Consider the following 14,947-nt stretch of genomic DNA (forward strand, 5'->3'; position numbering starts at 1 on the left):
ATGAATTGTGGGAAGAGATTGCAACTAACGTGTAACTCAGGGAAGTGTGAAGTGAGCCTTTTAAGAAGATCCCATGAAACAATAATCTTATCCTACTTTTCATTTCTACAAAGGTTGTATTAATGAACATGAGTTATCTCTAACTAACTCTCTCACAGGAATCTCGGGAAAGCTGCTTTATCAAGTTTAGTTTGTGTTCCTTGCAAGTAATCACAAACCTTTCTTCCCTTCCTTCACTTTCCCTCCCTTTAGCGGCACTCAAATATGCTGAGCTATATAGATAAACACCATTTCACAGAGGTGACCAAAACACAAACATCAGACGCTGCTAAAAGGTTCAACAAGCGATGGACATCAAAATAGAAAGTGAGAAGGATGAAGAAAGGGTGGCACTGCTGAGAAATAGCGAGGTGCCAGAAGCAGAGAGGAACCTCATTCAGAAAGCCATTAGTCAGACATTTCAGAGCACTGCTCATTTGGCCAACCTTTTACCAACTGGCACAGTTCTCGCTTTCCAACTTCTGTCTCCGATCTTCACAAACCTTGGCAACTGTGACTCTGTCAGCAAGGCCATGACTGCTGCACTTGTATCTCTCTGTGCTGCTTCCTGCTTCCTGTTATGTTTAACTGATAGCTTCAGAGACAACAAGGGGAAAATCTGCTATGGGTTTGCCACCCGCAGGGGCTTGTGGGTCATTGATGGATCAACCACTCTTCCACCTCAACTTGCTGCAAAATATTGCCTCAAGTTCATAGATATCGTGCATGCAGTGATGTCAGTTTTGGTGTTTGCAGCAATTGCGTTGTTTGATCAAAATGTGGTGAATTGCTTCTTTCCAGCACCCTCAACTCAGATACAGGAAATCCTCACGGCATTGCCAGTGGGAATTGGCGTTTTGGGCAGCATGTTCTTTGTTGCGTTTCCTACACAGAGACATGGAATTGGCTTTCCCCTTTCAACAAATTAATGATCTTTTATGTTTACTATCAACTTTGTCACCCATCTCTATAGTTTAATTGGATGGATTAGGCCTTGTTTCTGGAACAAATTACTTAAATTCAGTCCACATTCATTGTTTAAATCTTGTATTATTCCATTGGTTAGAACTTATAAGCACTGTCTTGAATACAAAAGCAAGATTTTACGCCAAGTTGGTTTTCCTTTTGATCAAGAATAGATCCTTCGGATAACTGTTCAATGAATTGAATCTTACCTTGAAGAAATGCAACACAACAATGTGATTTCACTCCTGAATATCAAACACTTTGTAGCAATCTCCATTCTAGAGTAATGTCTTCAATCAAGTCTCAATTATCCTTTCCACATCTAAAACACATAATCCCTTCTTTTTATTCTTTGGATCAGTGGTGTTACGGATCATATTTACTCATCTTTAACTTATTTTATATTATATCATAGAAAATTAACCTTATGCATGTAAAATTACCATATGGAAACAAGATGTCACTTTATATTCTAAAACTATTTCCTGAAGTCAAACCTATGTCATAGTGTTCTATACATTCATTGTTTCTCTTTTAATATTCTTTCAACAGCAAAGTTTAATAATTACAAAACTGGTATTAACCCTGATATGCATGCAAAATGTTGATCTCAACTATGATGGGTGAAAAAAAGTGTTTAAAATTATCATAATTTGCGTTGTATGCTATACATTCATATGTATATAATACAACTATGCAAAGTGAAAATCTGTTTTACGAATAAAGTACATAATATAACCCTTGGAAATAAAAAAACGAAAAGTAAAACTCCCCGTCAGCAAAAATTTATTAACATCGTTAAGGATATTGATATTTAAAATTACTTACAAAATTAAGTATTGATATTTATATTAAAATTTAGTAGTAAAAGTGATGAATTAAATTAATGACTTTAGTAATTTTTGTCTAGAAGGGAACTGTTTAAGATACTTTTTCAAAAGTTAAAACTAGATTGACACATTTTTAAAAGCGGATACTAAACTGACACATATAAATAAAAGTGGGTACCATCCGACTAATTAAACCCATTTAGATAACCATGGAATGACTATGAAATTTATCAAATTATTTTATTTTTAGTGATGTCTGTATGTAGGTGTACCTCATTTGCATGAATGTTGAAAATGTAAAAGAAATTTAAGTACTTGAATCATTAAACATTTATTATGTAGTTAAACGAATCAATAGTTATATTAAAGAAACTGTAAACTACATAAGTTATTGTCATATACTAGATATAATTTGTTTAATTCATTTAGCTGTCAAATGAATGAATTACTATAATTTATTATGTCTGACATATAGTCATGATTATAACCATAACTATCAATTATCAATCCCCAAATAAATTCACTTTTAATCTCATCATTTTGTGAATATGTAATTTTGATTTGCATAACATACATACAAACATATTAATTATCCTATCTGCAATTATTACTACAATTCCACTTATTAATAAGTTTTTTTTTATCTGTTGTACTTTTTACAATTTGATTTCTATTTAACTCTTATTTTAAAAATTTAAGATAAATTTAATTAGATTATATATGTATTTATTATACTGCAGAGATGAAGATGATAAAATAGAGAATTTTATAAATATTTTAATAAAGTTAATAAAATTTATTAGTTTCCTCAGTATGAACATTCTTAATATTAAAGGACCAACACTATATTTAAATTCAGCGTTTCTAGACTATTTATTTTGCTTTAGACTTTGTTAATATTTTTTGAATTGATCTATTGACATGTCATTTTCTGTTTGGTAAGGTTTATTTTAAATGTTTAGAGTAGAAGCATGTACGGGAGACTAAACTGTTACAGACAAATTTGGATTTTCTGGGTTTTTATGCTGTTCTTCTACTACTGTACTTTTATAATACATTAATTATTATTAATTTTAACGTTTTAAAATATATTAAAAAAATATTTAAAATATCAATGTTCAATAGAACTACATAAAAAAAAATCGAGAATTTGGACTCCTTGAAAACTCTTGGAAGATAATTTTCCGGTATAGTAAAATTATCTCTTCCAGAAAGAGTTCTTTTCCTTTTTCACAAACAAATTTAAACTTAAGATTCTTCCTGAAGAGAACCACACATGTACCGATAAAACAATCACATGTTGGTTATTTGGTAAGATTAAGGATGTCGTTTATTTTTTACCAATATGATTATCAAAATCAAAAAGGAAATCTTTTTCACTAACCACTAATTGCAAGGTTTTGACTTGATCGGCCACATTAATAATCATCGTCAAACTTTTGTTAGTTGAACCCTTTTCTGCCTTTGACCATTAGTTTCTGTTTTTTTTTTCTTTTATGAATTTCTTTGACCATTAGTTGAATATTCCCATTTATATCACGTATAGACATTAATCAATTCAACAAATTTCAAGAATTTAGAAAGAGTCCTCCACACACCAACCAATACTAAAAAAATCTAATTTTGAACTGCAAACTATTCAATGTTGTAGAAGTACACACATTCGGAAACTGTATCTGATTGTTTACTTAAACTACTATTTTAGGTTAAAGATTGAACTTTCTGTAAATGATTTTTTTTTTCATTTTCATGTAAGAAAAAAATGGTTTTTATTTTGGTCAATGGAAGAGAACAGCGTTTGACGAATGCAGAATCTTGATCTCTGACTCTGAGGCCCAAAAACACTGGAAGTCCAAAAAGAAGCCCAAAACAATGATGTGTGGTAGGCACAGGAACCAGAACGGGCCCCACAAAAACACAAACCTAAAACATCGATTCGATCATAGCACCCGGAAGATACCGAATCACCAAAACTGAGCCTTGGAAATCATCTTTGTAAAGAACCAATCCAACGCACCACCTTCAACAAAAACACATTCAGTAATTCTTCTCTCTCCAATTCCCTCAGGCACTTAACCAATTGAATTGACCAAAGTTACATTACATCCCAAACTAAAGTAATATGAAAAAAAAAGGAAAACAAAGGCAAAAGAAAATTCAACGAGAGAAAAATCAAAGCCGAGACGAGAAAGAAGCTCAGAATAAAAAGTTCATCGAATTAAAACAACGTGGGGGAGAGAAAGTGATGCACACAAACACACGCAGTGAGAGAAACATCTGATTTTGGTTAATAAAAAAAACACGAAATTTAGAAACGTAAACAAAAGAGAAAAAAAGGACACCCTTCTTTCTTCGGGTTTGGTTTTGTTTTTTAGCTGGCCCTCCTGTTTGACACGAGCATCAGAGGATCACACCGTTCGTTCATAAAATAAAAGAAAAGAAGAAAAACAGATTGAGATTATTATTATGATCGTAATTGTACTTAATAATTACAAGAAATTATTATGAAAGGTGGCAGAGGAGTTATAGTAGTCAAGAAGAGGAACTGTTGTTGTTTGGTTATTATTTTTGCTTTCGGATTATCACCCTTTTTATTAATATTGCTTTATTATTTGTTTTGGATTTTGTTCTTTTATTCTTCATCTTCATTGTTCTATCTTTTCAATCTCTTATTACACGCTGCTTTTCTTTTTATCTTTTCAATTTAAATTATCGTGTTGCCATTTATTTATTTTTCATCAAAGGATAATAATTCTGTGCCTTTCCATTCCTTGACTATCACGGAATTTTTGATTTCCAAAGAGAAAAAGAGATGACAAAAATAAATAAAAACAAAGAAACACTAAAATCGATTCCATTCAGTTGCCCTAATTATTTTTTCCCTTTCCTCTCTGTGCTGCGTGGTTGTGTTTCTTTTGGTGGCTTCGTTGTGGATTCTTAGGGTTTGAAGGGGAAAAGTGGTTCGATCTCGATCCATGGAGGCGGAGGCAGAGAACAACGAGGTGAAGAGGGAAGAAAACAGCAATGACAACAACAACAATGAAAGTAACAGCAAATTTGGAAATTCGAGTGAGGGTCAGAGCAAGCCCAAGCGCCAAATGAAGACGCCGTTTCAGCTTGAAACGCTCGAGAAAGCTTATGCTGGTTTGTGGTTGTTAAGCTTTTTTTTTTTTCTTGTTCAATTTATAGGTTTATTGTTCACTGATTTTTTATTTTTTTTTATTTTTGTACTTTTGGTCAGTGGAGAATTACCCGTCCGAGATGATGAGAGCAGAGTTGTCTGAGAAGTTGGGGTTGTCGGATCGGCAGTTGCAGATGTGGTTCTGTCACCGGCGGTTGAAGGACAAGAAGGACTTGCCGTTGAAAAAGCCGCGTAAGGCTGCGGCGTTAACTGATTCTCCGGTTGAGGAGCCCAAGCTAGCTTCTGAAGTGGGTGCTGAATACGGATCCGGGTCGGGTTCAGGGTCCAGTCCGTTTACCCGTTCGGAGTTAAGGAATGTGGTGCCTAGGGGGGGTTACTATGAGTCGCCACAGACTATAATGGAGCTTAGAGCAATTGCTTGTGTGGAGGCTCAGTTGGGGGAGCCTTTGAGGGAAGATGGACCTATTCTTGGAGTGGAGTTTGATCCCTTGCCACCAGATGCATTTGGGGCACCCTTAGGTATGGTCTTTGGTTCTTTGACTAGGTGGATGTTTGTGTATTTGGGTTGAATTTAGTGACCGCTATCAATGTATAATAGTGTGTTTTCTTTTTAACTCCTGTTTATATTTATTTATTTTATTTTATTTTATTTTTTAAAAAATTATTGGGGTTTTATGGGATATGCAATTCAACCGTTTACCGAACTAGCCTTCTATGCTTTGTTTACTGACTTTTCTTTGTATGTTAGTACATAGGTTTGATGATATTGATGTGAGCTACGGAGTTTCAATTTTTTATATGTATGTGGCTTTTATTTTGTGAAGCAGTAATGGGATCAACTAGTGTCTAGGGTGTTCAGTTTAAGTGTATCATCAGAAAGGGGTGTAAGGTTCTTATTTTGATTTTGTTGTCATCCTTCTGGCTGTTTTTCAACCTTAAAGAATTTTAAAAAGCATTACTTTTATGTTATAAGTTGCTGATGATTAATGAATGAACTCTCATTTTAATCTGATAAGTATCTGTTGATCATTCTAGTTGATAAATTTGCTTAATCTCCGCTTTAGTTGCTATATTTGTGGTACACCTTTCACATTGGACTATACGGAGATGAATGTTTCCAAATTTTGGGACCAATGTGAAGTTTTGCTAAGGCGACTAGAAGGACTAATGCATGCAATAATTTAAGATACTGAAGTGAGGGTTTACTTGATGAATAATTGTTTGTTATGGGTGCATGTGCCTTGATTGGCTACTTATAGTTCTAGTATTTTCTTTTGGTGCAGCTGTTACAGATCCTCAAAAGCGGCCTAGTCTTGCCTATGACAATAAAATGTATGAAAGACATGATGTTAGGACAAATAAGGTTGGTTTTCGTTATGCTGTAACTTTCTAGTGTTTTTGTCTGTTAAATTATGGTAGGGCACAGAATATTCAGAAAAGGAAGCAACTGTATATTACCCCTGGAGTTGACTGAAAATCGAAGTTCACTTCAAGCTTATTTGTCATCATCCAGAGTTCAAGACTCTCAAATAACAGCATTGCTCTAAAATGATACAGTCCGTTCAACACCCTATTATCCTCCTTCGGGTGGCAAACTTGGCACCTCAGTGTTCTTCCTAACTTCCTCTCAGTTTATCTTTTTTCTGGCTTCTGTAATAAACCTTCCAGATCATTGGTTTCATTGGACTTGAATCCAACAATCAGTTCTTGCCCTTTTCATATCAATGATTGGGCTTAAGCCCAAAATTCAGTATCCCATCAAATCAGTCTTGTATTGAGCTCTGGGTTATTAATCATGTGTAATCTTTGCGTGGAGTGGCCATTTCGAAGTGTGTTTATTTTTATGGTCATGGCATCCAAATTGTGGTTCTGTTGCACACAACAGTGGTGCAATCTTGATGGGGGATGAAACCCAATGTTGCTCGTGCTCTAGTATGTAAGTGACATTTAGCGTTGGTCAGACCTAGAAAGGTAAAACCCTAGTTCCCCCTTTCATCTCTGCCATAGATCACTGCATCTCAGGCCACTGCCAATGAAGTCCAGCCTTCTTTCTCTTCTGAAAAGAGTCGCCATGTCTGTTCTCTGTTAGTCTGTTTACTTATCTGTACCTAGTGTTACTTTTTGTTAACTTGTGTTATTTACTTGCATTTTTTGTTTAAGATCTATGAATTTTTTAGACAATTCTTAATATGCCATTAAATTTGGGAATTTTTGGAGCATTTTATAGTTAACTATGTACAGTACTTAGTATTGATTATATATGTAAATATATATTTATAAAATTTTTAAATAGCTTTCATCCTGCTATGCTCTATCCTAGAGCATTTTTGGTGTAAGTTCCCACTGCGGTCTGAAGTTGATAACTATGATTGAGGTGCATGTTAAAAGAAAACCCTTTTTTAATCGTGATTGTGTGATTTATTTATCAAGATTGGCACATTTTTTAATTTTTTTCCTTCATGTCTGTATATAATGGTATTCTTTTATTTAGGATTTAGGGTATTCTTTTTTTGCTGCACTATTTGGTATTTAGTTTTTCACCGTTTCTCCTAAGGCATAGTGGTACTATCAGCTTGAATTGCGATATCAGGCATATTAGTACCTTAGCCTCTATCGTTTATTTGGATTTTATTTGTCTGAAAGAATAAATAAATTTAATGCACATGTGTTGTTACGCATTCCCTTTGTATGCTGCTGTTTATTTTTTATTTTAGTCAGGGGTATATTTATTTAAATGCTTTCATTCACAATGTTTTTTAATGCTCTTAATAGTCTTTCCTCAGTTTACTTATGTTTGAGAAAAAATGGCTTTTATCTTTTCATATTTTGATCATATTTATTGTCAACTCTTTCTCTTTGTTGTTAATATGATATTTGGGTTTTAAATGGAATCCGTTACAGGCAATAGCAAGGACATTCCATGAATATCCCTTTCTTCCAAGCCAGTCTGGCATTAGAGCTGATGTTTTTGGACAACTAAACCTGCCCCATTTACATGAACCAATGGAGGGTCCGGCAAGAACTCCTTTTCCCCTTGGAAATGAACAACCTAGAATTCATGCTCCTCAAAGTCATTCTTCTCGTGTTCGTCTTTTGTCTCAACCACAGGACAAGCAAGTGATTCCCTATCCATCTCCCCCTCGAGAAAATGATGTTGTACCCAAAAGGGAACCTCACATAAACATAACTAATACTGGAATGAACTCCCACTATACTACTGATCACCCAATTGTTGGACAAGAAATTCCATATGCTTTACCTGGTGGGCAAGTATCCCATAATGATGCAGTATTGAGGATGGAGAGGAAACGGAAGGTATTACTTGAATTTTGTAATTTTTGTCAAGTATTTTTTGTCATTTTCCTTGGCTATGTTAAAACAATATTACTTGCGAAGGATGATCTATATTTTTGACGTTGTTTATGTAGATTGATGAAGCCAGAGTTGCAAAGGAAGTTGAAGCTTATGAAATGAGGATGCGGAAAGAGCTTGAGAAACAAGATAACCTCAGACGAAAGGTTTTAATGTTTTATTAAAACGGCTGTTTTGCTAGCCACCTACCTTGCCACGGTACATGTTATAGATCTTAAAAGACATGCCCTTCTCTTTACCTAACCCTCTATTCCCCTCTCCCTTTCAGAGTGAAGAGAGATTGAAGAAGGAAATGGAAAGACAAGATCGTGAGAGAAGGAAGGAAGAAGAGAGGTTGTTGCGTGAGAAACAGCGAGAAGAGGAAAGATCAAAACGTGAGCAAAGGCGGGAAATGGAGCGTAGGGAAAAGTTTTTGTTGAAAGAACATTTGAGAGTAATTTTTTAAACCCTATTGGTTATAATCCATTGGCAAATATTCAAACAATCTGGATTTTTAATGTACATTGCTCCTTTTTCTTGCTGTCTTTTGTAAAAAAAAGGCTGAGAAAAGGAGGCAAAAAGAAGAGATCCGCAAAGAGAAGGAGGAAGAGAGGAGGAAAGCTGCACTTGAGAAGGCAAATGCTCGGAGAATAGCTAAAGAATCTATGGAGCTTATTGAGGATGAACAACTGGAATTGATGGAGTTGGCTGCTGCAAGCAAAGGGCTTTCCTCTATTATTCATATTGATCTTGATACTTTGCAGAACCTTGAATCATTTAGGGGTGAGCAATTATCATGATGTTGCTCTTTATAATGTTACATAATTAGGTTCTATTACTAATTCTTGCTGAACTGCAGATTCATTGTGTGTATTTCCTCCCAAAAGTGTAAAGCTGAGAAAACCATTTGCTATCCAACCCTGGAGCAACTCAGAACAGAATGTTGGCAACCTTCTCATGGTATGTTTGTATTCCTCTCTTTCACCATTATATGAAAGTGTATGTTAATTTTGCTGTGAACCAGTTAATTCTTGCTCTGGTACTCTGCCCAAACGGGGAAGAGGAATTTTACTCTTTCTCAGTTTCTGACATTGGTTTATATTAGTCCATGATTTGAAATGTTTGATTAAATTTGTTCATCTACCTGTATATGATAGTGAAGGTTATTTATGTTCAGATCTTATATGTAATTCTGAGATAATTCATATTGTTCTTTATTGTTCTTAAGCTTAAAATTGAGGATTCTGAATTAAAGGTTTGAAAGTTGTGTTCTACTCTATTTCAGGTTTGGAGATTCTTGATTACTTTTGCTGATGTTCTTGATTTATGGCCTTTTACTCTTGATGAGTTTGTACAGGCATTTCATGACTATGTGAGTAAATTTGACCTTTGTTATTGATTTTGTACTGCAGATGAACTGAATTTTGTGCACTTCTTGCTTATTATGTGTGTTCCGTTCAAACCATTTGATTGCAGGATTCTAGATTGTTGGGCGAGATACATGTTGCTCTTCTCAAGGTGATAATAAAGGACATTGAAGATGTTGCTAGGACACCTTCTACAGGATTGGGGATGAATCAAAACGGAGCTGCTAATCCTGGAGGTGGCCATCCAGAGATCGTGGAAGGAGTAAGTTGAAATATATCTTAAATTTTATTTTTCCTTTTGAGACATACTAGTTTGGCCTGAGACTGTTGACTCAGACGAATTCATCTTCATTATGGTTTAGGCATATGCATGGGGCTTTGACATACGAAATTGGCAGAAGAACTTGAATCAGTTGACATGGCCAGAAATTTTCCGACAGTTAGCACTGTCTGCAGGATTAGGACCGCATCTGAAGAAAAGAAGTATTGCATGGTCATATGCAATTGATAAAGACGAGGTTCACTTTCTTTATTTGCGTATAAATATTTAGATCAAGATCTTATGTTAAATGGATGCTGCGACATTGTAGTGCCCATAGGCTGAAACATTTGTGTTATCATTTCAGCTCACGGAGCATTCGTTTTTTTTCAATTGTTTTAGGCAATGGATTTATGTCTTTACTCTGATTAAGTGGTTCAAAATGTATTTGTTATTCCAGGGAAAAAGTTGTGTAGATATCATTTCTACACTTCGTAATGGTTCAGCAGCTGAAAGTGCTGTGGCCAAAATGCAAGAGAGAGGTCTATTAGCTCCCCGAAGATCAAGGCACCGGTTAACTCCTGGAACAGTTAAATTTGCAGCATTTCATGTTCTCTCACTAGAGGGTAGCAAGGGCTTGACAGTACTGGAGCTTGCAGAAAAAATTCAGGTGAAATGCCTATCTTCTTAGCAGTTGCTCTTTCTAAAATTGTCAAATTTGTCCTTATGTTTCTTTTCTTTTCAGAAATCTGGTCTTCGAGACCTAACGACCAGCAAGACTCCTGAAGCATCAATTTCTGTTGCTTTGACAAGAGACACTAAATTGTTTGAAAGAATAGCTCCATCAACATATTGTGTACGAGATGCATTCAGAAAAGATCCTGCTGATGCTGATTCCATTCTTTCAGAAGCAAGAAAGAAAATTCAGATATTTGAAAATGGGTTTCTAGCTGGTGAAGATGCTGATGATGTTGAAAGAGAAGAGGAGTCAGAAAGTGATGAAGTTGATGAGGATCCTGAAGATGATGATTTAGTGAATCCTTTGAGTGCAAACCAAAATTCTGAACAGTATGATGACACAAATATTTGCTCATCAAATGGAAAAGAAAATTTGGGTCACAACATAGATCTTATTCAAAATGAGTTTGATACAGATTTACCCTGTCTTCCTAAGAATGGTTCAACGAGTGCTGATTGTCCCAGTTCTGTCACTAGACCTGTTGCTTGTGGAGATTTAAATGCTGGGAATCTTGATCAAGATAATATGGAAATTGATGAAAGCATATCTGGAGAGTCCTGGATTCTAGGACTTGCAGAAGGAGAATATTCTGATCTCAGTGTAGAGGAGCGTCTAAATGCTCTTGTTGCTTTGGTTGGTGTGGCAAATGAAGGAAATTCAATCCGTGTTGTCCTTGAGGTAATATCTTTTCTGTCTAAAGTGTTCTCTAAGTTTATTTTTCTATAGTTTTTAAGTTGACATGATGAGTTTTTTAGGATCGACTGGAATCAGCAAATGCTCTGAAGAAACAAATGTGGGCAGATGCACAGATTGATAAAGTTCGTCTGAAAGATGATAATATTAGTAAATTAGATTTTCCATCTCTTACTGGAAATAAAGTTGAAACACAATACACATATCCAGCTGCGGAGGGACACCAAAGCCCAATAATGCTTGACATTAATATTAACAATAATGAAGCATCACCCAGCACTGCAGAGAACCAAAAGGGAGCTCCTGTTGCACTAAGCATGCCTATGGAGAAGTCCTCATCAATTCAAGATTTTGGCATTGGTACTGGTGCAGACATCCCTCAGACTCAAGTACCTGCACAATATTCCAAAAGGTCACGTTCACAGTTGAAATCTTATTTTGCCCACTTAGCGGAGGAGATGTATGTCTACAGGTCGTTACCCCTTGGCCAAGATCGCAGACGTAATCGATATTGGCAGTTTGTTGCATCTGCATCTAGCAGTGATCCTGGTTCTGGCAGGATTTTTGTTGAATGTCATGATGGCAAGTGGTGGCTCATTGATTCTGAAGAGGTATCTTGGGTTAACTGTAGTTTCCTCGAGATGATCTCTGCTTTGCTGATAAACTAAATTGTAAATTTATTTTGACATGTTTATTATATCCCATTGCATGCTTTTAATGGTATGTATGTTAGGACTTAGGACACAGCAAGTCTCCTTTTAGATATCGAACAAGACATACCCTCAGCCTTTGAAATTTAAACATTTGCTTGCCTGTTGTTTTATTCATGGTAATTATTTTGTATGTCTTTTATGTAAGTTTCGTTTTTCGTTATTATTTAAATGTGCGATTCATTTAAATCTTCAGGGGCCAAATTTGTTGAAAATATGTTGCCTTTATTATGCTTTGTTTCAGTTACCATGTTATTTATTCTACTGTTAAAATGCAGGCCTTTGATTCTCTTTTGACATCATTGGATTCACGTGGGCTCAGGGAATCTCATTTGCGCTTAATGTTGCAAAAGATTGAGAATTCCTTTAAAGAAAACGTTCGTAAGAGGAATGCAGATTGTGCCAAAAATGGAAGCAAAGGCGAAGTTTCTATTAAAGTTGAAGCTAGTGAACCATTTTCCATCCCTGACCCCAATGCTGGATCTGACAGTCCTAGCAGTATCCTCCATAACTTGAACACTGATACATCTGAAGTTTCATCGTCTTTCAAAATTGAGCTTGGGAAAAGTGAAAGTGAGAAGAAAGCTGCCTTGAGAAGGTATCATGATTTTCAGAAGTGGTTGTGGAAAGAATGCTCTAATTCATCAGTTTTATGTGCAATGAAATATGGGATAAAGAGATGCAAACCTCAGATGGACATTTGTGATATCTGTCTCGATCTTTATTTTGTTGAAGACTCCCATTGCAGTTCCTGCCACCGGACCTTTTCCTCAAATAATGGATTTAATTTTTCTAAGCATGCATTTCAATGTCGAGACAAATTATCCAAAGATAATTGTATTTTGGAATACTCTCTTCCCTTGCGGACAAGATTGCTTAAGTTCCTGTTGGCTTGTATGGAGGTGAGTTAATGGTAACTCTGCTTTCACCTGGAACCCTGTTTTCTATTAAATTTTAGTCTGTTATTTTGTCCTGTTAGTTTGACTTTGAGGAGTACATTGTACTTTTTATGTTTACAGGTATCTGTTCTATCTGAAGCATTTGGAACAAATTGGACCGATGATATTAGGAAGCACTGGGGTGTAAAGTTGAGCAAATCATCTTCTGTTGAGGAACTTATACAGGTTCCCTTTCAATTCTTAAAGTTCTAGCTTCTGTAGATCTGAATTATATGCCTACTCAGACATGTATGAATTAATCAATTCATTCTGCAGATATTGACCCTATTTGAGAAAGCACTACGGCGAGATTTTCTGTCATCTAACTTCTCTACAACAGATGAATTGTTGGGATCAAGCAGTATGTTAGAATGTTCTGGGCCGGCTTCAACTGATCCTGAATCTGTTCCTGTCCTTCCATGGGTTCCACTAACAACTGCTGCTTTGTCTCTCAGACTTTTTGAGATTGATTCATCCATCAGCTATGTAAAGCCCGAAAAACTTGAGCCTTCTGAGGAAAAAGAAGCAAGAGAATACATAGTGAGTCTCAATTTTTCCTTTATAGTGTATTGCTTTTAGTCTTATGTGACAGGATTAATGTTATCATGAAATTTTTTCTATGCATAAGCTCTGCCGCAGCTTTTCATTTTAATCTGAACTGAGGCTGAGCTAATGTCCGACAGACTAGAAACAGATTGGGTGTCATATTTCCTGTGTCTGGTTCTTTTTATCTGTAAATTTTTCATGATATTGTGATGACAAATTAACATTTAACTTCTTTTGCAGAGGTTTCCATCAAGATATACTCACTTGAAATCTAATAGGGAGGTTGAACCAGCAGAATTCGACCATGATGAATTCACTAAAGATAAATCTGTTCCTAAGAAAATTGTACGAAGTGGCAATAAACGTAGTCGAGGGACTAATGAACAAGGACGGGGCAAAAAACTGGCTAAAAGAGTGTACAATTCCAAACGAGATGGTGGTCGGAAGAATGCTAAGGTCACTGTCAATCTAAGTCACAAACTAAAACAGCAGGCACGAGGAACACAAGGACAAGGTGCTGGGCGAGGTCGCCGAACGGTAAGAAAGCGGAGAGTGGGAAAGCGAGCTGTTGAAGATTTGTTGCTGGGCCATACAACAGCCAACCATAGCTCCAAGATTGATAGAGAACCACTGAAAAACTTGGATGAGGAATGGGATAGAGAAAAGGCAAGTCCCATGACTCCAGTGCACATTGGGGTTGCTGCTGACAATAGTAATAGTGCCGAAGAGGTAGAATCTGATTATGACCATGCTCAAGCTGTGGAATATGATCAAGGAAACTGGGAGGTAGGTTTTAACGGCGTTCCCCCCAACAGATGGAGTAGGGATTTGGTTGGAATGAGTGACGAAGATGTGGATGCTTCTGAAGACGACAATGACAATGGCATTGAAGAGAATGAAGATGAGGATTCAGAAGCGGATGTTATGAGTGAGGGTTCAGATGGGATGGGAAATAGGGTAGTAAACGTTGGAGGCTCATACTCAGCTTTGTCTGAAGATTCTTCAGATTAGAACATCGGATTTTAATTTCTCAATGAAGGGGATTCGCACCTGAAGGCTGCGTTACATTTTTTATATTGCAGCTTTACAAACACCTGACCTCCAAGTCGTGTCATGGCTTTGATGAGTTTATGGTAGGGTAGATTTAGTGTATATTATCCATGCAAAATGGAGCCTTGTATTTTAAAAGTCTTGTAGCAGAGGGCATAGTAGTAGCCAACCTCATTTTGTTTTTGTAATTTTTTTCTCCCCTCTTTGTAATAGATACTCATTAATTAATAAATTTTTATTATATCTTATTGTTTGGTCTATTTTGAACTGAAATGATTATGTACTCCGAAATATGAAGAAATTAAAAATCAAATCTA

At 35.9% G+C, this 14,947-nt stretch overlaps 2 protein-coding genes across 2 annotated transcripts; both read left to right on the plus strand.

Annotated features, from left to right (window-relative positions):
• Window positions 1–254: 254 nt before the first annotated feature.
• On the plus strand, window positions 255–1,151 carry LOC114187544 (protein DMP4-like). Its single transcript, XM_028075818.2, has one exon. It carries the CDS (start codon window positions 348–350, stop codon window positions 966–968), a length of 621 nt encoding a protein of 206 aa, XP_027931619.2. The 5' UTR covers window positions 255–347; the 3' UTR covers window positions 969–1,151.
• Window positions 1,152–4,047: 2,896 nt separating this feature from the next.
• Window positions 4,048–14,878, plus strand: LOC114187087 (homeobox-DDT domain protein RLT1). The gene is made up of 18 exons (XM_028075216.2): window positions 4,048–4,979; window positions 5,077–5,496; window positions 6,261–6,340; window positions 7,879–8,292; window positions 8,406–8,495; window positions 8,618–8,782; window positions 8,889–9,111; window positions 9,188–9,288; window positions 9,614–9,700; window positions 9,805–9,957; window positions 10,058–10,213; window positions 10,415–10,624; window positions 10,700–11,371; window positions 11,449–11,997; window positions 12,375–12,998; window positions 13,116–13,220; window positions 13,311–13,574; window positions 13,821–14,878. Exons 1-18 carry the CDS (start codon window positions 4,811–4,813, stop codon window positions 14,589–14,591), a joined length of 5,253 nt encoding a protein of 1,750 aa, XP_027931017.2. The 5' UTR covers window positions 4,048–4,810; the 3' UTR covers window positions 14,592–14,878.
• Window positions 14,879–14,947: the final 69 nt, after the last annotated feature.

This window comes from Vigna unguiculata, chromosome 6 (assembly GCF_037176805.1).
Source record: "Vigna unguiculata cultivar grain cowpea cultivar isolate G323 ecotype 2 chromosome 6, ASM3717680v1, whole genome shotgun sequence".
Lineage (NCBI taxonomy): Eukaryota > Viridiplantae > Streptophyta > Magnoliopsida > Fabales > Fabaceae > Vigna > Vigna unguiculata.

Bases quoted from the DNA above. Each gene is read 5' to 3' on its own strand.
- LOC114187087 (XM_028075216.2), top strand. From the start codon at position 4,811: ATGGAGGCGGAGGCAGAGAACAACGAGGTGAAGAGGGAAGAAAACAGC. The intron at 8,293-8,405 runs GTATTACTTGAA...TTGTTTATGTAG, and splicing joins GGATGGAGAGGAAACGGAAG to ATTGATGAAGCCAGAGTTGC. The intron at 12,999-13,115 runs GTGAGTTAATGG...TTATGTTTACAG, and splicing joins TCCTGTTGGCTTGTATGGAG to GTATCTGTTCTATCTGAAGC.
- LOC114187544 (XM_028075818.2), top strand. From the start codon at position 348: ATGGACATCAAAATAGAAAGTGAGAAGGATGAAGAAAGGGTGGCACTG.